The sequence below is a fragment of the Mauremys reevesii genome, linkage group 3 (genome assembly GCF_016161935.1).
Source record: "Mauremys reevesii isolate NIE-2019 linkage group 3, ASM1616193v1, whole genome shotgun sequence".
NCBI classification, from domain to species: Eukaryota; Metazoa; Chordata; order Testudines; family Geoemydidae; genus Mauremys; species Mauremys reevesii.
The window spans coordinates 108,929,228-108,955,845 of record NC_052625.1 but is presented as its reverse complement, the minus strand read 5'-3'; the positions used below and the strand labels follow the sequence as shown (position 1 = coordinate 108,955,845).

General features: G+C 39.3%; 1 protein-coding gene across 3 annotated transcripts in view; it reads right to left on the bottom strand.

Moving 5' to 3' along the window:
- Positions 1-26,618, bottom strand: part of HBS1L (HBS1 like translational GTPase) — a 131,505-nt gene that overhangs the window by 38,869 nt on the left and 66,018 nt on the right. For all 3 annotated transcript variants that reach the window (XM_039531471.1, XM_039531470.1, XM_039531472.1), the window contains exon 8: positions 1,199-1,307. In XM_039531471.1, coding sequence (XP_039387405.1) covers positions 1,199-1,307 — 109 coding nt within the window. The remainder of the gene's footprint in view (positions 1-1,198; positions 1,308-26,618) is intronic.

The window sequence follows — 26,618 nt, the reverse complement described above, 5'->3', positions numbered from 1 at the left end:
TGATGGATATTCAGTGGCCTGCGTGAAATTATAGTCTCAGTGCAGTCCCCCACGAGTTGACACCATATTACAAAACCACTATCACAACTGGAATTAATTGCCCTTAGATAGCATGTTGGATGGACAGTATAGACAATCCTATGACAGACAGAACTGCCAACTTTCTTGGCAGTTTTAGCAGAAGAACACAGAATGCACATGAACACACTCTGATTTCTAAAATGGTCCCTCCAGAGCAGAGTTGTACACACTGATGAGCTGTGCAGGGCAGTTTGTTCTGCTGGTTCTTGTGATGTCCTTTTTCTGATTCAGACACCTAACATGCTGCTAAATTTTTCCTATCAAATGAATGAGTTTTACTATGGAAGAAAGCTGACATCCCACACAATGCTCTCATAGCACAACTACACTCTCCTTTTATTCCTGATATATTTCTAACACTAAATCTTGCATTAACTTTCTTTTTTAAATACATGAAAGAAGGAATAGGAGATTCTACTGTTGCAATGTATGACACTTAGACAGCTATTAGTCGCTCACTATTAAAGAAATCTCTCTGAACTCAGAATTTATTTTCAGAACTGTTTTCTTTTATCTGTTTGGCCTTTAGTCTGTGAAAGGAAAGACTACTATTCTACAACTCCTAATTTAATCTGACTCTCCTAATTTTGCTCAATCGTATTATTTTAAAGCAAAACACAAAAATGTCCAAATTCTGCCTTCTAATATGTGTATAGGCATCCTACCTAAGGCAATGGAAGCTGCATGTGCAATGGAGGGAAATTAGCCTGAAATGATTATTTCCCCCATAAATTATGTTTTCATTGTTTAAGCTATTTCAATGAATAACCAATTATAGTTTTTAGTGACTTGTCTCATAATTCCATTTAGAAAATTTATTTTTAAATAAACTAGCCTCCAGAAAGATTAGCATTAGCATTCTATGAAGCGGATGTTTAAATAATCTGACAAGTTGATATCTCTGCACTATTCATAGTGAAAGGATTTGTTAAACTCACAACGTGAGAGGCCTTCTTCTGAAAGTAATTATGAGTCAAACAAGAAGCCAAGATGGTTAGTTTTGCAGAGTGTACACTAAAAACTCTAAAATATATATAAAAAGAAGTAAACTTGCTACAGGTGCACCAGTCTGAAAGAAGAACTGTTAAAGTATCTTGAGGTATGAAGCTTGGTTTACCTTGGAACTTCAAATCCCATAGCTTGTTTCTTTCCAGACACAGTCATTTTGGTAACTTTCGGCACAATTTTAGAATCGATTCTGGTTGACTGGGAATCTCTTGGTTTTCCTAGCAGCAGAAAAATTAAAGTGTGAACTTAAAATTGGAATTAACATTGATGGAATAATAGAAGATTTAACAAGTTACACTCCTAATGTAACCCTTTTTTTGGCAGCCCAGAAAGTGTGAATTTCACACAAAGCAAAATAAAAACATTTTCATCTTGTTTCTACAATGTAATTACCCATGGGACTACATAAACAAATGTATTTCCAGTGAAAGGCTCTATTGTTTCTTCACTGATTTAGAGGTAGATGGTGTCATTCAAAAGTTACCCTCAATCTTCTCGAAAAACTCTATAAAATAAATTGTGTATCTTCCCAGAGACAATAAAGAATGAAAAAGAGGTTTTGTAGCCGATTCACTGGCTGGCTGAGTGGAGTTGATTTGTTCTTGTTGAATGTATCTATCTTTTTTAATGTTGCTGGGTGTGTTGTTATAGCAAGATTAAATGAGTGAGTTTCAGGTCAAACATTTTTACTATTATTTAAAACTAAACAAACCAAGCATATAATAAGGTTTTACTTTGAATTATGTGAACTGGTATTCCAGCGGTCTTGCAAAACCTAAAAAATTTTCCATCAAATTCCTTTGAAGGCTGTACAAAAGGGTCATTGACCTCTGAAAGAGAAGAATCTCACATTCCCAGCAACTTTCTTCTTAAGTCATGGCTCTGAGATGCAGTCATATTATCCAATAAATCAGTAATTCTAATTTTCAACACCAAATGAACCCTTCTTTCTTGATGAATAAGTATTTTAATTGTTCTGCCTGACTATAGTAAGATGGGTTAAGAGTCATTTGATCCTACCACTCAATGGTTACTTTTTATTGTATTTTAAGCATGACAGCTATATCTTCAAAACCACACAATCAAATTGCTATACAGGTTATATATAATTGTGGTCAAGGCTCTTAAAGTTATGTTTCAGGTGAGGGAACAGAATACCACAGACAGTTCTTTAATAGAGAGCAAGCCAAAAGAGCATGTGCATTTTTTTTAAGATCCCACAGCTGGTCACAATTTTCAATATTTGATGAGTTTATCTTCATCTCTTTTTGCTCAATTCTCCCCACCTGTAACATGGGGATAATGACGCTCACTTTTATTTGTAAAGCATTTGAAGATCTATGGGTGAAATGTGCTTATAAGAGCTAAGTATTATTAATACAAGGATTAATATTTTTATACATATATATATACACACACACACACAGAAAAACTGCAAATTTTTAGATTTAAAAATCTTTATTCAAATATGAAAAATAATAATTGGTTTTGATCAAACACACATGCATCCAGAGTGGGTGTAAATAAGGGATAAAATAAAAATGAAATGCAAGAAAATAAAGGAGTGATAGACATGAAAAGCTCAGAGTTACTTATGACATATGCATGAGATGCTATTAAGTTTATGGATCATACACAAATAGGATGAAGCTAGTAATGCATATGTTACACAACTGTCTAAAATAAATGGTGGGGATTGAAAACTTCTCACTTTTCATAGGTCACGGACCACTGGTTGAAAACAAAGTGTTTGTTTGGTTTTAAAGCACTTACACAGGTCAACTAAAGACTAAACAGAGCTATTCAACCTGAAAAGTTACATCATTCTTATTACTATTTTGCTTTTTCTCTTCCCACTTTAATTCTGACATCTCTCTAGCAGCCATATCTCAAAATGCTTATTTAATTTAATGTTATTATTTCTTGACCTCATTAATGCCTTAAAAGTTAAAATTTAAATCCTAACAAAAAATCTGATTCTATAATCTGTAATTATATACATTTTTTGTAGCTCACAGAAAACTGGTATCCAGCCCCCAGAGAAAAGTTTTAACATAAGAATGGCCATACCGGATCAGATCAATGGTCCATCTAGCCCAGTATCTTCCAGCAGTGGCCAGTGCCAGATGCTTCAGAGGAATGCACAGAACAGGGCACTTTATCGAGTGATCCATCACCTGTCATCCAGACCCAGCTTTTGGCACTCAGAGGTTTAGGGACACCCAGAGCATGGGGTTGCATCCCTGATCATCTTAGCTAATGGCCATTGATGGATCTATGGTCTATGAACTTATCTAATTCTTTTTTTGAACCCAGTTATACTTTGGGTCTTCACAACATCCCCTGGCAACAAGTTCCACAGGTTGACTGTGCATTATATGAAGGAAGTACTTCCTTATATGTTTGCTTTAAAATTGTTGACTTATTGATTTCATTGGGTGATTCCTGGTTCTTGTATTCAGCGAAGGAATAAATAATACTTCCTTATTCACTTTCTCCACAACATTCATGATTTTATAGATCTCTATCCCCCCTGTTGTCTCTTTTCTAAGATGAACCATTCCAGTCTTTTTAATCTCCCCTCTTGTGGAAGTGGTTACGTACCCCTAACCATTTCTGTTGCCCTTCTCTGTACTTTTTCCAATTCTAGTATAACTTTTTTTCAGATGGGGTGACCAGAACTGCACACAGTATTGAAGTTGTGGGAATACCATGGATTTATATACTGGCATTATATTTTCCCCTTATTATCTATCCCTTTACTAATGATTCCCAACATTCTATTAGCCTTTTTTTTTGACTGCCGTTACATATTGTGATCTTTTCAGAGAACTGTCCACAATGACTCCAAGATCTTTGGGTGCTAACAGCTAATTTAGATTACATCATTTTGTATGTATAGTTGGAATTTCAAAATCACTGTGAAGTTATCCACATTGAATTTCATCTGTCATTTTGTTCCCGAGCCACCAGTTTTGTAAGATCCCACTGTAACTCTTTGCAGTCTACTTTGGACTTAACTATACTGAGTCATTTTTATCCTTCGCAAACTTTGCCACCTCACTGTTTACCCCTTTTCCAGATCATTAATTAAAAAAATTGAACTGCACCGGTCCCAGCACAAATCCTCAAAGGACTCCGTTCTTTACCTCTCTCCTCTGTGAAAACTGACCATCTATTTCTACCCTTTGTTTTCTTTTAACCAGTTACTAATCCACGAGAGGATCTTCTCATTTCCCATGACAGGCCTACTTTGCTTAAAAGCTTTTGGTGAGGAACCTTGTCAAAGGCTTTCTGACCGTCCAAGTACACTATATCCACTGAATCACCCTGGTCCACGTTTGTTGAATCCCTCAAAGAATTCCAATAGATTGGTTAGGCATGATTTCCTTTTACTCTTCCCCATCACATTGTGTTCATCTGTATAGTAAAGAACAGAATTATCAATTTCCCTGGTACTGAAAGTATCACCTCTGGAGTCAGGCTTACTGGCCTGCAATTGACAGTATCACCTCTGGAGTCATTTTTTAAAAATACGTGTTACATTAGCTATCCTCCAGTCATCTGGTACAGAGGGTGATTAAGCAACAGATTACATACCACAGTTAGTAGTACTGAAATTTCATATCTCAGTTCCTTCAGAACTCTTGGGTGAATACCATCTGGTCCTGGTGACTTTTTAATTGTTTAATTTACCAATTTGTTCCAAGATGTGTGCGTCATGCACCTTTCTGGACCAGCCTGCATTAATGTCCATGAAACGTCCACGGTGATCCACAAGTGCCTGGAGAACCATTGAGAAATACCTCTTGCGATTAATGTACTCGGTGGCTAGGTGGTCTGGTGCCAGAATTGGAATGTGCATGCCATCGATCACCCCTCCGCAGTCAGGGAAGCCCATTTGTGCAAAGCCATCCACAATGTCACGCATGTTGCCCAGAGTCACAGTCTTTCAGAGCAGGATGCGATTAATGGCCCTGCACACTTCCATCAACACGGGTCCAACGGTCGACTTTCCCACTCCAAACTGGTTAGCGACCAGTTTGTAACCTATCATTTAAATCAGCTTCTGTACCAAATAACTGGAGGATAGCTAATGTGACACCAATTTTTAAATAGGGCTCTGAAAGTGATCCCAGCAATTACAGGCTGGTAAGCCTGATTTCAGTACAGGGCAAACTGGTTGAAACAATAGTAAAGAACAAAATTGTCAGACACATAGATGAACATAATTTGTTGGGAAAGAGTTAACATGGTTTTTGTAAAGGGAAATCCTTCCTCACCAATCTACTAGAATTCTTTGAGGGGGTCAACAATCATGTCCACCGGATCCCCCCAACAACAAAGGGGATCCAGTAGATATGGTGCACTTAGATTTTCAGAAAGCTTTTGACAAGGCCCTTCACCAAAGGCTCTTAAGCAAAGTAAGCTGTCATGGGATAAGAGGGAAGGTCCTCTCATGGATTGGTAACTGGTTAAAAGATAGGAAACAAAGGATAAGAATAAATGGTCAATTTTCAGAATGGAGAGGTGTAAATAGTGGTGTCCCTTCAGGAGTATGTACTGGGCCCAGTCCTATTCAACATATTCATAGACGATCTGGAAAAAAGGGTAAACAGTGAGGTGGTAAAATTTGCAGATGATACAAAACTACTCAAGATAGTTAAGTCCCAAGCAGACTGCAAGAGCTACAAAAGGATCTCACAAAACTGGGTGAGATCAGGCAACAAAATGGCAGATGAAATTCAATGTTAATAAATGCAAAATAATGAACACTGGAAAACAATCTCAATTATACACTCACTGTGCAGCAGCAGTCAAAAAGCTAACAGAAGGTTGGGAATAATTAAGAAAGGGATAGATAATAAGACCGAAAATATCATATTGCCTGTATATAAATCCAGGGTATGCCCACATCTTGAATACTACATGCAGATGTGGTTGCCCCATCTCAACAAAGATATATTGGAATTGGAGGTTCAGAAAAGGGCAACAAAAATTATTTGGCATATGGAATGGCTGCCATATGAGGAGAGGTTAATAATAAGACTGGGACTTTTTAGCTTGAAAGAGAGAGGACTAAGTGGAGATATAACAGAGGTCTATAAAATAATGACTGGTATGGAGAAAGTAAATAAGGAACTTATTTACTCCTCATAACACAAGAACTAGGGTTCACCAAATTAAATTAAACCTGCTGCCTATTAAAACAACAAGGAAGGGTTTTTTTTTTGTTTTTTTTAAACACAACACACAGTCAACCTGCGAAACTCCTTGCCAGAGGATGTCGTGAAGGTCAAGACTATAACAGGGTTCAAAAAAAGAACTAGATACGTTCATGGAAGATAGGTCTATCAATGACTATTAGCCAGGATGGGCAGGGATGGTATCCCTAGCCTCTGTTTGCCAGAAGCTAGGAATGGGCAATGGGATGGATCAGTTGATGATTGCCTGTGGAGCACCTAGCATTGGCCACTGTCAGAAAACAGGATACTGAGCTAGATGGATCTTTGGTCTGACCCAGTATGGCCATTCTTATGTTCTGAAAATTATACCAGTCAGTTTAATTTTGATATTTGGAAAGATACTGGAATAAATTATTAAGCCATCAATTTGTAAGTACAGGGAGAATACTAGGTGTATAAGGAATAGCCAGCATGGATTTGTCAAGAACAAATCATGCCAAACCAACATAATTTCCTTCTTTGATGTGGTTAGTGGTCTTGTGAATGGGTGGGGGGGAGTAGATGTGACATATCTTGAATTTAGTAAGGCTTTTGACATAGTCCCATATGACATTCTAATAAGCAAAATAGGGAAATGTGGTCTAGATGAAATTACTATGAAGTGGGTGCAAAACTGGTTGAAAGACTGTTAAAGATAACGAGTAGTTACCACTGGTTCATTGTCAAACTAGGAGAGCGTATCTAATAAGGTCCAACAGAGGTCAGTCCTGGGTCCAGTCATCATCATGATGTTCCCTTTATGCCTCCGGCCTTTATGGTAGCGATGAAGCTCCTCCACTCCTGTCTGTTTCTGGCTAGTCTTTCAATGGTTCCTCATCTGTGCCCCTGGTTTACTATTCAATATTTCATTAATGACCTGGATAATGGACTGGAGAGGACGCTTATAAAATTTGCAGATAACACCAAGCTGGCAGGGCTTGCAAGATTTTGGAGGACAGGACTAAAATTCAAAACAACCGTGACAAACTGAAGAATTGGTCTGAATTCAGCAAGATGAAATTCAATAAAGACAAGTGCAAAGTACTTCACTTGGGAAGAAAAAAATCAGACATACAGCTACAAAATGGGAAATAACTGGCTAAATGTTAGTACTGCTGAAAAGGATCTGAGGGTTATAGGGAATCACAAATTGAACATGAGTCAACATCACACAGCTGCAAAAAAGGCTAATATGCTGAGGTGCAGTAACAGGAATGTCATATTTAAGACATGGAAGGTAATTGTCTCAATCTACTCAGCACTGGTGAGGCCTCAGCTGGAGTACTGCGTTCAGTTCTAGTCACCACATTTTGGGAAAAAAGTGAACAAATGGGAAACTGAGTCCAGAGGAGAGCGACAAATATGATAAAAGGGTTTCAAACCTGACCTATAAAGAAAGGTTAAAAAACTGGGCATTTTAGTCTTAAGAAAAGACAACTGAGGAAGGACCTGATAACGGTCTTCAAATATGTTAAGGGCTGTTATAAAGAGGATGGTGATCAATTGTTCTCCATAAGACAGGACAAGAAGTAATGGGCTTAAACTGCAGCAAGGGAGATTTAAGTTAGATATTAGGAAAACTTTCTAACTATAACAGTAGTTAAGCTCTGGAATAGGATTCAAGGGAGGTTGTGGAATTCCCATTACTGGAGGTTTTTAAAAACAGATTGGACAAACACCTGTCAGGGATACTCCAGGCTTACTTGGTCTGCCTCAGCACAGGGAGCTGGACTTGACTTCTCAAGATCCTTTCCTGCCCTACATTTCTATGACTATACAATATAAGATTAAACGTTTAGGGCCTACTTTGGTAGAAATATTAGGGTCAGATACAATGGCCCAGAATTCTATTGAGCCAAAGATCATTTTGGCAAAGGGGAGAAGTGGAATATGAAGGAGCTAAATAGGACTCCTTGATTCTCAGGGCCAGCCCCAGCCCTGATGTGACTCAAAGTAGCCCAACAGCAGAGGGGACAGGCACAGAACTTGCTCTACTATATTTGTACCAGTAGAGGAGTTCTCCTCCAACAAGAGAATTCTCTGCTGGATACTGAAAGCCAGATTATAGCCTCTCTGCTCTGCCTGAGCAGTTCAAAGGCTCTGCTACACAGAGAATTTGGACTAGGGTGACCAGACAGGCGGTGGGGGGGAAATAGGAGCCTATATAAGAAAAAAAACCCAAAATCAGGACTGTCCCTATAAAACCAGGACTTCTGGTCACCCTAATTTGGACTAATATTTACATCCTACTTGTTTACATCCTACTGGAAGCTGCAGTTACATCCCCTCAAACTGTTAATATCACTATACACAGCAACACTATAAATAAAGGGTAAAATTTTCAAACACACAAGTAATTTAGGAGCCTGTGTTCCGTTTTCAAAAGTGTCTTAAACTCCTAAGTGCTTACAGCCAATGAAATGTAGACTCCTAAGTGTCTAAGTCAGTTTTGAAAATGAGACAGGTGCTTCTGTAAATTTTACATCAATCTATATTCCCTTTATTTTACTTTTACATATGTGGGACTTCGATTTTCTACTTTTAGCAACTCTGTGTAAATGTAATGCCCTTACAGAGTGGAACACTGACCACCTTGGAGTTTCAATGCCCATTCAGTCCTTGGACTCTCTGCTGAGATTACCAAAAATCAGTGGCAGTTATGATAGTGGTTATGGACATTTGTGCACTGAAAACTCAGCATCCATTTAATAGATTCAGATGATCATAGATTCATATATTCACAAATTCTAAGGTCAGAAGGAACCACTAATCTGACCCCCTGAAGGCCATAAAACTTCCCCAGAATAATTCGGAGTGTGTATTGTATTGAAAAAAATCTAATCTTCATTTGAAAATTGTCAGTGATTGTCAAATATATTCATCAGAATCCTCCTGCCAGGAAATGAATTTAGATTCATATAAAATACATATGGACGATGTGAAACTGATTATTGGAAAGGATGCAGAGATTAATTTCTCAGTATATTTTCTGTCTTTGTTAATAGCAAGCATTTGCCATTAAATACTTATTTAAACCTAAAACTAGAAGCCCTGCATATGTACTTTCCCATTATCTTACAAATTACATTACTGTATCTCCAGTCTAGATAAATCATGCACTTCCAATCTTTAGAAGAAACATATACCAAAACCTAGCATTAATTACTCAGCACTAATTTTGAATTGAACATTCAACAATTCAGAGAATGCAGAGTTAATGTTGAAAACTGAGCCTTAATTCTGCCCATGCTTGTGACGTAAAATATGATCTCAGTATTACTATAAATAATTAGTCAAATATAATAAACCAGAATTTCTTACACATTTATAGAGAACTCTACAGTACATGGTTTGGCATCTCAATAAGTTCTACAAAACATGCCAAATCTGAAGAAACGATTTAGTAGCTTTTAATTTATGAACATTTAAAGTTGGTAAGGTCAAAATATTAGTTCTTTTTTTTAAAAATATCAATTCAATCATTGAGAAGCTATGAATCAATCTCACTTGTAGGTTCTGAACATGTCAGTTAAATTAAAAGGTGAGGAAGGATAGTCTTGTTCTTAAGGAATGGAATTGAGAACTAGATATTTTGGTTTCCATTCACAAAAACATAAGAATGGCCATACTGGGCAAAGGTGGGGGCTTCCTCTAGGCCCTAGGGGTGTTCAACCCTCTGCTCCACCCCAGACCCCACCACCACCCGCTCCCTTCCCCCAAACTACCACCCCCAGGCCCCGCCCACTCCACCCCTTCTCCTAAAACCCCGCCACGCCTCTTCCTGCCCCACGCCACCCCATTCCAACCCCTCCCAAGAACCCAGCACCTCCTGCACACCGCAGAACAGCTGATTGCAGTGAGCAGAAGGCGCTGGGAGGGAGAGCGAGTCGTTGATCGGCAGGACTGCGGGCAGATGGGAGGCACTGGAGGCGGAGGGGGGAGCTGGCTGCTAAGCACCCACTAATTTTTTTCCATGGGTGCTCCAGCCCTGGAGCACCCATGGAGTCAGCACCCATGATACTGGGTGACACCAATGGTCCAAACAGCCCAATATCCTTTCGTCTGAGAGTGGTCAATGCCAGATGCTTCAAAGGGAATGAACAGAACAGAGCAATCATCAAGTCATTCATCCTCCATCATCTAGTCCCAGCACGTCAGTCAAAGGCCTAGGGACACCCAGAGCATGGAGTTGCATCCCTGACCATCTTGGCTAATAGTCAGCGATGGACCTATCCTCCATGCACTTATCTCATTCTTTTTTTAAACCAGTTATAGTTTTGCTCTCCATAACATCCCCAGGCAATAATCTCTGCAGGTTGACTGTGCGCTGCATGAAGAAGTATTTCTTTTTGTTTGTTTTAAACCTGCTGCCAATTAATTTTATTGGGTGATCCCTGGTTCTTGTGTTATGTGAGGGGTAAATAACACTTCCTTATTCACTTTCTCCATTCACCATTCTTTGCTCTGTCACAGACTTTCTATATGACCATGAGCAAGTAGTCATTTACACTTAGTCTACCTGTATTGTGGCAACAGCCACCAATGATGTAAGTACTACCAGACTGTGCTCAGGCTCTGTGTAACATAAATCTGCTCCAGGTATGATTTTACGGCATCAAGAAAAAAAGCTTTACCCTTGACTACATTAGTGGTGCTGTACTGTTTGTAATAAGTCTTTTTTTTTCTAGTATAGAAGCACCCTTTCTCTACTTAATATTTCCCCATCTGTAAAGTGACTATGATGATAACCAAGGCCCATGTCCACAAAAATCCATCCCTTGTCACAGAATCCATGCTATCATTTAAAAAAAGTTTATATGCCATTACTATTGTAAAAACCTTCCAAACATGAGCATTGTGCAAGATAATGGATGCAGAGATGTCAGCCTGAGTCTAGTCTGTGTTTCACTTGTGTGAAGTGTGAACTGCACCCATTCATCTCAATGGGAAGTTTACAGGGACATCTATTCATGCAAATTTCAGTATCAATAGAGTTAACTATTTCCCTGTTAATCATTACAACACCCAGCTCATGTGCATATCCAACAGCTTTCTCTGGGTCATAAATCTCCACTGTCCCTTACCCAATTGTAAGGACCTCCAGCTTCCTGATAACTTCTATAATATAATTATGCATTTTCCAATCAAAACTGTGCAGCACAAGAAAAATTTAAAAAGAGAATATAAAATTGAATGTTATAACAAATTAAGGAATGAGGAATATTATATTGATTTTTCATTTTTTGTTTTCATATTTAATTCAATAAAACACTCAATTTAATATATTTGAAGCTGCCACAAAATCTCCAATCTGCTATACTAGAATGCTGCCAAACTCAGGAATCTTACTGCACAATTTAGATCAAGATTGCCATGGGACCTCCAATGGCAATTACCTCATTTACAGGGAGGCACTGAGGCCCACCTAAGAGTTTGTACAATGCTCTATAACCATGGTCACCAACCGGTCAATCAAGATCGACTGGTCAATCCTGGAGACTCTCCCAGTCGATCGCAATCTCCAGCCGTGGCAGCGTAGAGGGGTGATTGGGGCGGGAGGATGGGTTTTCCGTGCACTGCTTCTGCCTGCAAGCACCGCCCCCACAGCTCCCATTGGCCAGGAATGGGGAGCTGTGGCCAATGGGAGCTGTGGGGGAGGTGCCTGCAGAGAGGGGTAGCATATGTAGCCATGTGCTGCACCCCAGAGGCCGCACGGGCGCGTTGGCCCCTTCCAGGAATGGTGTGGCCACATGGTGCACTACTGGCTGCCTGGGGGATGGGAGGTGGCCCGGCTCATGATGGGGAGAACGTGCCGATGTGCCTGAGTGGGGCCTTCCAACCCCCAGCCCCTTCCTGGGGTCAGCACCCCGTACCTCACCCTGCACTCTGAACCCCCCTCCTGCACCCCAACCCCCTGCCCCAGGCTCATCCCGGAGCCCCTTCCCACACTCCGAACCCCTCGCCCCAGCCCAGAGCCCACACCCCCTCCCGAACCCCAAACCCAGGGATGGAGTGAGCGGAGTGGGGCTTCGGGGAAAGGGCAGGGTAGATCTTGGGTTGCACTTACATTCAAAAAAAGTGTTCTTGTGCATAAAAAGGTTGTAGACCACTGCTCTATAAGTACAAGGTATTAAGGCCAGTCAGCAATCTTGGGAATAGAGCTCAAAAATTCAGGATTCTCAACCATGTGCTCTTTAATGCCTCGTGACTCAGAATTAGGAGACCACTACTACCTCATCCTCAGATTTTACAATGTCCCTTCCAAACTTCCTAAAGTATCTGAAAGGTTTGCTGAACTTAAATCTTTAAAAGCTTACATTCTGCTGAAATATGTTTTACAATGTCCTCATTACTAGAAGGCACTTTTGCCCAAGCAAGAAAATTTAAAAGCAAAGTCCACTGCACGTGAGAAACAAGTACCAGTTGGAACGAATAGGATGTGGTTTTCAGACAAATATACAAAGTAGTAAAGGACTCTAGGAAAGGAACACTTAAAACATGAAACAGAACAGACTTTTCTATATTTGCCAAGAGGCATCAACAGCTCTTTAAGGAGTGATAACACAAACAGCAAAGATACACCAACTAGCTCAAATTTCACACTATAAATATAATAATGTAAAATTCTGCTTTGCAAAGAAAGCTGTTTTTCTATAGTTTTAACTTATACAAACTCAAAACTAAGCCATTTTTAGTAAAATAGTCAAAACATTGCAACCGAATACAACATTTATAAATAAAGTACTTGCAATGTACAGTTGATGCTACTGAACATCTGTAACTGAAAACTTTAAAATTTTAAACGGGGAGGGGGGAAAAGGCAGGGTAAGTCAGTGCCACAAATATTGAGATTCAGCTACTCACAAGACATTATTGAAAACAATTCCTCAAATAAGAACACTGAGTTTTGTTTTTCTTTTTAAAAGAAAGGTTATTTCCTAAATACAAACCACAGACAGGGGTTTTCCAGGTAACTCAGCCTTGTTACCAACTATTATCTTCTCTGTAAGGTTTCAGTCAGTGAATATATGAAAATATTTTTTAAAATTTTTCAATGAAACTACCAGTGGGCATTTTCAGTGAAAAATGCTAAAAATGTAACTAACTATGTTTGTGCCTGAATATAGGGATATTTAATTTCAAGAGTAGTAAGGTTCTGATTCAGAAGGTGATACAGGAGGGCACTGAAAACAAATTCCTGTATATCATTAGGATTAGTTTGAATTATCAGAACACAAGGCAGCCAATCTGATTTCCCCACATTACTTCCAGCATCAGCTTAGATCTTGAATAGTTCATTACTGTGCAGTATTATAGGCAGAGTCAATAGCACCCCTTACTATCAAAATTGTCCAACACTTCCAAGTACATGACTCTGTTTTCAGTTGCTTATAACTTTGCCAAATTTCAATTGTTTAGGCAAAAACTTCTCTGTCAGGTGTCTGCCTCAGAATGAATTTTTTTTTTTAAATTTTCAGACAAAATTATTCACTTATAAGGCTAGTGAAAAATACATTTTGCCCATGTTAAAAAAAAATCCTGGCAACCTTTTTCTTTGAAAAGTTTAGTACTGACATGCTTTGGGGACTTGAAATTTGGCAGAGAGATTGGCTTTGTGTCAGGGACTAGCTTTTTGCTGTGAAAATCCACCCAAATTTGGACCAAGTTCTAAGCTTTTGAAAAACGGCAGTTGGCATATGCTCAGTATAGACAGACTTTAGCAGCAAAATTCCCCAGATTCCATCTGCACTGGGCATGCCGCAACCTGAAGCTGTAACTGCTGCTCTGAGGAGCTGTGTGTTGCACTGTACTGGGTCCAGGCCAATGTTCCCTCTAATTTTTTACATCCATGTGCGGAACGAATTTTGTAATGTGCACCAATACGGAGATGATGTATGATGGGGGTGGGGCCAAGGGGTTTGGAAGGTGGGAGGGGGCTCAGAGCTGGGGCAGAGAATTTGGGTGCAGGGAAGGTGAGGACTCTGTCTGAGGGTGCAGGATCTGAGGTGGGGCCAGGGATGAGGAGTTTGGGGTGCGGGAGGGGGCTCAGGGCAAGGGCAGAGGGTTGAGGTGTGGGGTTGAGGGCTCTGGCTGGGGCTGGAGGTTGGCAGGAGGGAGAGGAAAACAAAGAGTTGTGGGGGGAAGACTGGCACTGAGAACCAGTGGGGTGCAGGAAAGAGGATTGGAGGATAGGTAAACAGATCTGATGAGAAGTTAGGATGCAGGGGAGAACTGAGCCTGGCTGGGCAAAGAGATTGGGACAAGGAACTGGAGGGAGTGAAAACGGGGGGGTTGGGGGAAGGAATTAATTACGATTGGATGCAGTAGTACCAGGGACTAGGAGTAGTAGGGCTGGAGAGGCGACTGGAGGCAAGGAGAAGACAGATTGGATGAGGAGCTGGGATTGGGGGAGAACTGGCCAGGCAAGGAGACAGAAAACAAGGAGCTGGGGGAAGACTGGAACTGGGATGGGAAGTATGGAGGAGTGAGCCTAATAGGGCAAGAAGACTGGGGTGAGAAATCTGAGAAGTAGAGACTGGAACTGACCAAGTGAAGAGAAAGGACTGGCATGAGGACCCAAGGGTAGGGAAAAGTCAGGACTGGGACAGAATCAGCTTGGAGGGAATGGGGCTGAGGGGTCACACTTGGGGGAAATCAGTAGAAGAGTCTGTAATTAGACATGCCCCTCCACTGCCTGGAGTGGAATCCAGGATTCCAGTCTCACCATTCCTCAGGAAACGTCTGTGAAACCCACTGGCAAATTCTGTGTTTCAACTCCCTCTAGTGCTGGTTCCCACATAGGATGACAGCTTACCACTGCTATCAGTTGCTCGATTAGCTCAAGCAGCAGAGGCCTGTACGATGAACCTAAAAATTCCAACCCTGTCAATGACCCACATGGGTGTCAAGATAATGCCACATAATGAAATATTTATTTTTTCAGTTTTATTTTTTTAAAAAACCTAGGAAATTGCATTTAGAAATTATATTAAAATTATTAAAGGCTGTAAGGTCAAATATTCAAAAGTTAGAAAATACCAGAACTAAGGTTGCCTTGTGCATATGCATTTACAATACAGTCTTTAATATACATGATCACATATCGTTTTGTCCACAGAACTCTTGCCTCATTCAGTACACAGAATGTAGGGTGCTCTTTTAAGCAGCTATTCATATTTTTTGCATCCTTGTTCAATGTGTCGCTTCATGTCTAATTTCTGTGCATTGTTCATGTTCTGTTCTGAAGACAGAATTATTCATTTCCTCAGAGGCTTTTTCTATGGTGCTCATCACAATAGTATCCAAATACTTCCCAAATATGAATAGATTTATTTTCACAACAACAGGGCCGGCTCCAGGAACCAGCCCAGCAAGCAGGTGCTTGGGGCAGCTAAGGGGAAGGGGTGGCACATCGGGTTCTTCGGCAGCGGGTCCCTCTCAGAGGGAAGGACCTGCCACCGAATTGCCGCCAAAGAAGAAAGTAGTGCGGTGGAACTGCTGCCGATCGCGGCTAATTTTTTTTTCCCCCCGCCGCTTGGGGCAGCAAAAACCCTGGAGCCGGACCTGCACAACAAGCCTGTGAAGTGAAGGAGAGTATGATTATTCCCATTACACAGATGGGGAACTGTGACACAAAGATTAATGTAAAAAGTATCCAGAAATTTTCGGTGCCCAATTTAAGATACCTAGTATCTGATTTTTCAGAGTACTTAGCATTATACAGAACTTTTTATGTTCAAAGCACAGCTCCCATTGACTTCCGTTGCAGTTGTGAGTGCTCAGTGCTTCCGCAAATCAGACTCCAGGGTCTCAAGTCAGAATATGAAGAATACAAAATTAGTGATCAGCTGAGGAAAAGTCTGGTTTAAGTGACTGCTTAGCACCACATGGGAACTTTGCACCCGAGACAGAGATAGAGCAATCTTCTCTGAGATCCTTCCTGTCCCACAAACAAAGACAGTAGGCAGAAGATTTTGGAAGTGGATCACTGGCTAAGTAAGTGGTGTAGGATTTTGCTTTGGAAAACATTGGTCCACCTTCTATAGGGAAAAGGGGCTACATAATTTGGACGGCTCAGTAGATGGGGGATCAATTTCCTTGGGGACAGGCTGGCAAGAGAAGTCAGGAGAAGATGTGAGCATTCAGCACAAAATCAAGGATGAGAGAACAAAATTTATCAAGGAACCAAAGGACACAAGAAGAAGAAATTCTTGCATTGCCTATATATCAATGCTATGAGATTGGATAACAATCAAGAGGAATTGGAATTGCTCATTTATGAGTGTAAATTTGATCTAGTTGGTATTACTGAAACATGATACGAGGACTGCCATGACTAGAATGTTAAAATCACGAAAAGATCAAGTGGGCAAAAGGGGAGGTCAAGTGGCATTAGATGTCAATAATAAAAATAAATAGATAGATAGATAGATAGATAAAGAATCCTAACAATGATATTGGTTCATTACTAGATGGAAATGGTAGAATAATCAACAAAAATACAGAAATGGCAGAAGTGTTCAGTAAATATTTCTGTTCTGTATTTGGGAGAAAAACAGATGAGATAGTCATATCATATTGTAACACTCTTCCCATTCCACTAGTATCTCAGGAGGATGTTAAACAGCAGCTACTAAAGTTAGACATTCTTAAATCAGCAGGCCGATTACTTACCACCAAAAGTTTTAAAACAGCTGGTTGTGAAGCTTGCTAGACCATTAATGCTGCTTTTCAATAAGCCTGGAAGCACTGGGAAAGTTCCAGAATACTAAAAGAAAGCTAATGTGCCAATATTTAAAAAGGGTAAACAGGATGATCTGGAAAAAAAGAACAGGAGTACTTGTGGCACCTTAGACGCTAACCCTGTCAGCCTGACACTGATACTGCACAAGATAACAGAGAGGCTGATATAGAACTTGATTAATAAAGAATTAAAGGAGGGTAATGTAATTAATGCCAATCAACAGGTGTTTATGGAAAATAGATCCTGTCAAACTAACTTGATATCTTTTTTTGATGAGATTACCAGTTTGGCTGATAAAGGTAATAGTGTTGATGTAATATAGACTACTGTAAGACTCATAGACTTTAAGGTCAGAAGGGACATTTGACTTGGTACCTCATCACATTTTGATTAAAAAAACTAGAAAAATACAAAATTAACCTGGCACGCATTATATGAATTACTGGCTGACAGGTCTCAAAATGTATATATAAACGGGGAATCAAACGGCTGTGTTTCTAGTGGGATCCCACAGGGGTCGATTACTGTACCTATGTTATTTAACATTTTTATTAATGACCAGGAAGAAAACATAAAATCATCACTAACAATTTGCGACTAACAAATATTGGGGCATGGTAAATAATGAAGAGATAGGTCACTGATTCAGCTCGATCTGGATCACTTGGAATTCTGGATGCAAAAAAATGTCTTGTGTCTCAATATGGCTAAGTGTAAATGTATACATCAAAGAACAAAGAACAGAATGGGAAACTCTATCCTAGGAAGCAGGAACACTGAAAAAGATTTGGTAGTTGTGGTGGATAATCACCAGAACATGAGCTCCCAGTGTGATGTGGTGTACAAAAGGGCAAAAGCTATCCTTGAATGTATAAACAGGAAAACCTCAAGCAGGAGTAAAGTGGATATTTTACTTCTTTATTTGGCACTGGTGCAACAGCTGCTGGAATACTATGTCCAATTCTGGTATCCACAATTCAGGAAGGATGTTGATAAATTGGAGTGTGTTCAGAGAAGCCTTGAGAATGATTAAAGGATTAAGAAATAAGCCTTACAGTGATAGGCTCAAAAACAAAGAGAAGGTTAAGGGGTGACTTGATTACAGTTTGTAAATACCTACATGGGAAAAAATATTTAATAATGGGCTCTTCAATTTAGCAGAAAAAGATTAACATGATTCAATGACTAGAATTTGACCAAATTCAGACTGGAAATAAGGCATACATTTTTAACAGTGAGAGTAATTAACCATTTGAATAATTTATCAAGGGTCATACTGGATTCTTTTCTTTTCTAAAAGGCATGTTTCTAGGAATTATTTTGGGGAAATTCTATGGCGTGTTATACAGGAGGTTAGAGCAGATAATCAAAATTGTCCCTTCTGGCCTTGAAATCCAATCCTCCCAGGTAGCATTCAACTGCCTTAACCATACCACCACCCTTTCTTTTCCTGCAATCCCCTGCTTCACTCACTACACACCTTCCAACTTCTGCAATAAATAAAGCAGGATCCTACAGACAATAATGCCCAATTCTGGTTCATCCCGAGAGCAGGTCCATCCTGTGCACTTAATGAGGCAGGCATCCTGTGGCAAAAAGTAGCATGTGCTCATATGAGTACAGACTGTATTATAATGCATATGGCACAAAAGGGAAAAATTCTGTGGCTTAATTTTGGAATTTCCTAACTTTTGAATGCTTGACTTTGCAACATTAATAGTGCTCTTTTAGCATAGTTTGTGTGTGTAATATGCAATACCTTAGAAGCTCATTAAACTGGACTATATTTCAGTCACATATATGGAGCATCTGTATACCATACATGCAAATAGGAATAAGTGGGCTGCTATTTCTCATTCACATCTAATATAGTATAAGAAAAGCACTGCTGTTAAGACTATAATGCTTGTTTCAAGATTTCCAGTTTCATCAAAGTAGCACTCAAGTATACAAGAAAAAAGATCTGCTTTGGATGGGGCACACATGCATATCAACTGCCTTGCAGAATCCTAAAGGTGCAGTAGCGAGTGATGTGTCAGCCAAAAGAATTATTTTTTCACTTGTCAATTTTCTAACAAGAAAGTTCCACTGGAATTTCTGGTGCCAAATCACTATAATCAATGGACTAAAATCCAGTAATTAACATGATCACAAGGCAATACAGCTTATTCTGTACCTATGGAAAGTCATGATTTGTGGGATACATGCTTCTTTGCTAATCTGCCTAGTTAGGCTCAACAAGATCCTTTCTCAATCTATAACTCCCTGCATTTTATCTGAAGTCTTAATTTGTTATAAACAATCATTTGTGCATTAAAAATTTACACTCCATACATTTCTATAACAGAACACCACAATATCTGATTCTCACACAGACATACAACCACGAATCGTTAGTGGTGTTTTCTTATTCAACGTATTTTACTTAAATGACTGTAATATGGCTTTCATTGAGATTTAGAAAAAACTCAGCCCAATATTTCTGAAGTTTAACTCTTACCATAAATGGGCGCATAAAGAACAGAGTCAGCATTATATGTGGGATAGCCCTAAAAAGGTATATCCATTAGCCAGTAACCTAAATTGAAAAGAACTGTATACAGTCGATGAAAAATTAACAGAATTTCTGTTGAGACTTCGGCCCAATATGAGTGTGTAAAACTGAAAGTACAATATGTACAAACCAGGTACATTAAATGTAATTTCATTTCCAAAAATAATGCCGTTAGTAATGTCAGGTTTGATCTAAAACTTACATTACAGCACCAGAGGATGGTGCTATTAGTCTTTGTGTTGACAAAATATTTTAGAAACAAAGATGTTAGTGTTTTATGCATATATAGGTATACCACTTACGTATATTTTTATTATTTGGATTACAGTAGCACCCAAATATGCAAGACGCTGTGCAAATATAAGAACTGTCCTGACCCAAAGCTTATACTTATGCACCAGAATTGCCTTCAGCTGATCCCAAGGAATAGCAGTTAAATTACTCAAATATATTTGAAGTGTGAAAGGTAGTGAAGTAGGATAATATTGGAATAAAGGTTATTTACTAAACAAAAAGCAGGATTACCTCAAATGTGCTGTTCAATTTATCTAACATTATTCAATAAACACCTTCCAGAAATGTAACATAGTAGTGGCATATCAATCCAAGTTGTAAGGTATTAAGTACAGTAACTAAAGTTACATGATCATGTCCCAAAGAGCTAAGGAAATCAATCAGCACATAACTGATTTTTAAATTCCCAATCTGGAGACACCCTAACATATAACTGGTTTTAATATTTTACCTGATTTCCTTTATGCCCTGTGAAGGTGCAGCACTTCCACTCTGTTAGTACCCTCGTGTGCACTCTGCTGGTGACATTACAACCACCCTGACAATGAATGGTCAAAGAGCTGACCTATCTGGGGGAAGTGAGTGATATTCTCTTGTGTTACTTTTATCTTTGCTTTCCACTTTCTCTTATTTCTTTTTACTACTTTGCAAAACCAGGTCATTGTGTATGAAAATTGCACTTACTTGATCCTCCACCACACTCCTCCCATAATTCAAAAGGTGCCATAGAGGCTGCAGTGTCACTAGCAGAGTGCATGTTGAGGCATCTCACAGACTGGAAGACTTGTGACTTCAGAGAACTAAAAAAAAATCCAATTATATATTGAAAACCCTCCAATTTTTTATTTTTTTTTAAATAGAGTATTTTCAGGCCATACTGTCAGATATTGTCGCAAAAAGGTAACGGCTAAAAATCAAAGTAAAGAAGTACAAACATTAAGGTTCAAACAGCAATATTCATTTGGTGTGTTGCACACTTTTTTGGTAAGTTTAAAAAGTAATATTTTAAGAGACACATTTAATCAGAAAAACCATGAATAACACTGGTCCAAAGCAACTAGCTTAATCATTAGTGTTAATTTTTGCATTTCCTACTTGTGATTTTAATTGTGCAACTAACAGTGAATTTACAGTTTTCCCGATTAAGTTGCTTAGGGTATTCTTCTAAAAAATTATGCAAATCTAAAGCTACCTGGCTTACCAACTTTACAAATGGCTAACAACATTCTGGACTCAGGAAAGCATTGGTGAGAAGCATTGCAATAGTGAAGACGAGAGGAAATGAAACATGGCTAAGGATTTCATTTAAGAGAAAACTGAAGCTGCTAATGCAAAATGGCTATGGTTTGCAGACAGGTGAAATGGTAGGAAGAAGACAAAAACAAGTTCAGGAAATGGACCCTGTGGATCTCCTCAGAGAAGGGGTCATTCTCAAAGACTACAAAAGAGCAATAACAGAAACAGAACTATCTCATAAGAACGTAAGAGTGGGCAGAATGGGTCAGACCAACAGTCTATCTAACCCAGAATCCTGTCTTCCTACAGTGGTCAGTACCAGACACTTCAGAGGGAGTAAACAGAACAGGCAATTTCTCAAGTGATCCATTCCCTGTCTTCCAGTCCCAGCTTCTAGCAGCAAGAGGTTTAGGGACACCTAGACCATGAGGTTACATCCTTGAGCATCTTGGCTAACAGCCATTGATGGACCTATACTCCATAAACTTATTTGTTGTATCCTGTTATGCTTTTGGCCTTCACAACATGCCCTGGCAATGAGTTCCACAATGTGTGTTGTACAAAGCATTACTTACTTTGTTTTAAACCTGCTGCCTATTAATATAATTGGGTAACGTCTGGTTCTTGTATTACTTGAAAGGGTAAATAACACTTCCTTATTCATTTTCTCCACAACATTCATGGATAGTTCAGTTGTTTGAGCATTGGTCTGCTAAACCCAGGGTTGTCAGTTCAATCCTTAAGGGGGCCATTTAGGAATCTGTGGCAAAAAAATCCGTCAGTGGAAGGTCCTTGGTCCTGCTGTAAAGTTGCTTTACAGGGGACTGGACTCAATGACCTTTCCAGGTTCCTTCCAGCTCTATGAGATAGACACAGCTCCACATAATAACTGCATGCTGTATTCAAGGTGTGGGTGTACCATGTAGTGGCATTATGATCTTTTCTGTCTTATTATCTATCCCTTTCCTAATGGTTCCTAACACTCTGTTAGCTTTTTTGACTGCCATTACACACTGAGCATATGTTTTCAGAGAACTATCCACAATGACTCCAGGATCTTTCTTGAGTTGTAACAGCTAATCTAGACCCCATCATTTTGTATGTATAGTTGAGATTATGTTTTCAAATGTGCTTTACTTGGCATTTATCAACACTGAATTTCATCTGCCATTTTCTTGCCCAGTCACCCAGTTTTGTGACATCCCACTGTAACTCTTTGCAGTCCGCTTTGGACTTAAACTATACTGAGTCATTTTTATCATCTGCAAACTTTGCCACCTCACTGTTTACCCCCTTTTTCAGATCATTTATGAAGATGTTGAACTGCACCAGTCCCAGTACAGATCCTTGGGAGACCCTACTATTTACCTCTCTACACTGAGAAAGTTGATAATTTATTCCTACCCTTTGTTTCCCTTTTAACCAGTTACTGATCCATGAGAGGACCTTCCATCATATCCCATTACTGCTGACACCGGCATAAGAGCCTTTGGTGAGGGACCTTATCAAAGGCTTTCTGAAAGTCCAAATACATTATATACACTGGATCACCATTGTCCACATTTGTTGACCCCCTCAAAGAATTCTAACATTGTTGGTACATGTTTTCCTTTTACAAAAGCCATGTTGTCAAGTATCAGAGGGATAGCCGTGTTAGTCTGGATCTGTAAAAGCAATTCCAATACATCTGTTAGTCTATAAGGTGCCACAGGAAAAAAAAGCCATGTTGACTCTTCCCCAACACTGTTTGCACCAAAGTGCTATTCTAATTTCCTCTAATCACCTTTTGCATGTCTTTGACAGATTTCAGTATAGATTTTCAAGAGAGAACCAGAAATGCCTACATCTGTATAGCGGCAATACCAAATGATGAAGCAGCCCATAGTGTCAAAAGCTGCACTGAGGTAAGCATAAAAGTAGTACCCATAATCAACAAAAAGAAGTCACAGAAGATATGCTCGAGGGCCCTTTTGATGCTATAGCCAGAGAAAACCCAAAGAGAAATCTGTCGAAGGCAGGGTTGTGCAAAAGGTGATTGGAGGACATTAGAACAGCACTTTGCTGCAAAATGCAGTTTAAAATGAGGCAGTAGCTAATGCCTATGTGTATCTTGGCCACAAGAGGGTCTAAGAGAATTCTAGAAAATTTTTGGGAGTTGAGGAAGTTAGAAAAAAATGGAAGTGGTGGTAATCAAAATAATGGGTGTAACCATTTTGGGGAAACAGGATCAAATGTAAGAGAGAAAGGAAGGTAAAAGGCAATTTAGTTTTCTTAAGGGTCATCTACATTACCAAAACTACTATGTTGTAACTGGGTCCTCTAACAGTTATATTTCATTAACTGGAATACAGTAAGCACCAAAGGAGACAAGGGAGGAGCAAAGGAAAGGAGAATTTATTATTTTATAGCACCTGTAATGTGCTAGCCAATTAAGAGGAAAGCATGGTGGCAGTAGGGCTGGATGACACAAACTAGGGCAATGAAAAAGAAACCCCTCACACTTTGCCTCTAACTCTGGGAGGATGAGCAAAGAGGGTGGAAACAAACTGTTAAATATGATGGACATTTCTCTTATTTTAGATAATCATTATCTGAGCTATACAGAATAGGCCTTATTACTTAATGTTTATATAAAAGGATGAAAATGGGCAATCTATTGCATCTGGCATTTTTTAAAATAAATAACTACTGTATTTTGCATACAGAAATTAGTAGTATATAGAGCTAATTGAAAATTTTCAAAACTAACAGTTTAACTAAAGTTTTGTAATATTTTTTTTAAAATTACATCCTGATGTCTGATCAGGTCTAGTAGTAAGGAAAACTGTCTATACATTGACATTTTAGATACATTAATAAATAATACCGCTCCATCACCACCCACTCCCTTTATAGGTAAGCAATACAGAGATGGATTCAATACAAGAACAGTTAGATTAGAAATATGTTTAGTGTTTGTAGCGGAGTGGTCAGCCCGCCTCAGTTTGGAAGGGGTTAAAAACAGTCCTGGGAAAGGGCTGCCCCGGGAGCCAATCACGAGTGGGCTTGAGGCAGCCAATCAGGGCCCGGCAGGCTCCTGGGGAGGAGGTCAATCTTGCTCCAGAGTCCAGAAGGACCTAGCTGCCTGGTAGAGACAAGGATACCTTGGACAGAGCAGTACTGGGAAAGGGCCAGCTGAGCTGGGGAGCTCTGGCCTGGTGACCTCCAAGGCTGAGGCCTTGCAGCAAAGACCTGAGGAGGTACTAGGGCTGCAGAGAGGCAGACAGGGCAAGAAAAGGCAGCAGGTCCAACCCCCTTGCCAATGATGAGTGACCATTTCAGACAGCAGTTTGCCCGAGAGAAGGAGCTACATGATGACTGGCAGTAGCCACTGGTGTAAGGTGGGTATAGGGGGTTGGGGCTCCCCTGGGAGGGGAGACACAGAGTGTGGCGACAAGGTAAAGGGCACTGTGGTCTGGGAGAGATGCGGGGCCTGAATTGGTGGAGATAGAGGGGAAGGTAAGGGCAGGGGAGAAACCGGCCAGAGGCAGGAGCTCCAGAGCTAGATGAGCTAATTCCCAGACTGACCAGCAGGAGGCGCCGCAGTGGTGAGTGCCCCGCCTTACTACAGTGTTATGTTAAAACAGATTAAAAGTGTTTTGTCAAAGATCATACTGGGAGTATGAATGAGAGCTGGGATTAGCCTGTTACAAGCTCTCTAGACCATCTGCTATATTCAAAATGTTTAAGAAACTATTGGAAACCTTCACCCTTTGGAAAATATTAACAAAAATATTAACAGGCTTAAGTGATTTACAAGTGTCAAAATTAAGTTTTTGAAAGTTAAAGCCTTAACATTTAACAACTTAAAATATTATTTATAATATATGTAATACAGCGCTTGTGAAATGTAATCATTTAGTAATACCTATTCATTTTGAATAATTTTTAAACACTAAAGTAGGGGAAGATTTATAAAAAAAAATATTCTTAGTCTTTAAAGAACGAAAAAATTATGGTAAGAGAGGAAACCTGGGAAATGCATTGTTTTCCTTTACACATGTAAATTAGGTACAGTTAAACATTTCACACTAAATCTGTTCAAAATCAAGTTAGCTGAGAATACATATACCTTTTATAGTATTAGTTTTACTAAAGTTTAAAAAATATGCAAAAGATGTACAACAATTACCTACCCACACAAAATAATCATGTAAGCTTTTTTTAAAAACAAAAACTTAAGTGAATGGTTTTGCTATATTTAAAACAGAAATGCAGAGACCTGCATTTTATTCATGTACTGAAGACTGTTTCCATTAATAGTTTCATGTTGTTTTCAGATATCGGAAGGGTTGTTTTGTGCCATTATAAGCTAGGATTTGGTGATGTCTCCATTATGAAATCCTGTTTTTCAGTAATTATTTATTTAATTTTAAAAAACAGATCTTACTCCATCCAGAGCAGCATTTATGTAAAGCAAATGTCAAAAATATTGAATTGTGAATATAAAATGAAGATAATTAGCTTAACACATCTGGTTGCTATTATATGTAACCCAATAAAAAGAAATAAAATTTGCCAAGTGAGGCCCATGATATAGTCCAGTCAGTTCTGGTATTTTGTAGAGATATGTAATTCCAATAAATGGCCACCACATGTTTACAGTATTTGCTTAAGGATTTTATTCCTCATGCCAATATATTTGTTTAAAGTATTTCAACATGTATTTGTATGATACAACCAAAGTCTCTCAATAAGTGTTAAAACTCCCATACATTATGATTTTTATGCTGCTATACCCTACACCAACTTTCATTTTCCAAATTGTTTTAAAATGCACAATAGTCCCAAGTCCCAGGCAGGGAACATGACATCGTTATACTTGAGGTGAAAAAGACATAGGTCATTAGGAGGTTCACAATCCAAAATAAAATGTTATAAATTGCTTTGGAGCTGTAAACGGGGGAAGAAAAGCAGCTCTGGCCACAGCTGCCAAGCAATCAATCTAAAGGCAGTTAAGTATCTAGTATGATTCCCATATTGTAAGCTCAAATGAATCTGTGGATGCACACTCTAATAGAAAATCTTTGCCAGATCTTCCAGTTGCTCTCTCTCAACCTGCCATCTTCACTTCATTATCTCAATTAAGTTTCATAACACCCCTATTATCTAGGGATGTGCTATTCCTATTTTAAATTAGGAACATGAGGCTCAGAATCTTTCCTCAATGCTACTTCCCACCCCCAAGATGGAGCCTGGAGGAGGAGGCAGAGGGAGGCTGAAATTCTATATGCTTGGTGGACACTTCTCTGATGAATATCACTCCCATGTAACAGTTACACCTACTTAGAACAGGAGAAAGGGCAGACCCTAGAAAAAATAACTGTGTTGTCCTGACCCTGCTACAAAAGAAAAAAATAGATGCTCCAAACATGCTCTGGCATGACTGGATATTTAATGTACTGTAGTTGGCTCTCAAAGACATTGTGGACCTTAT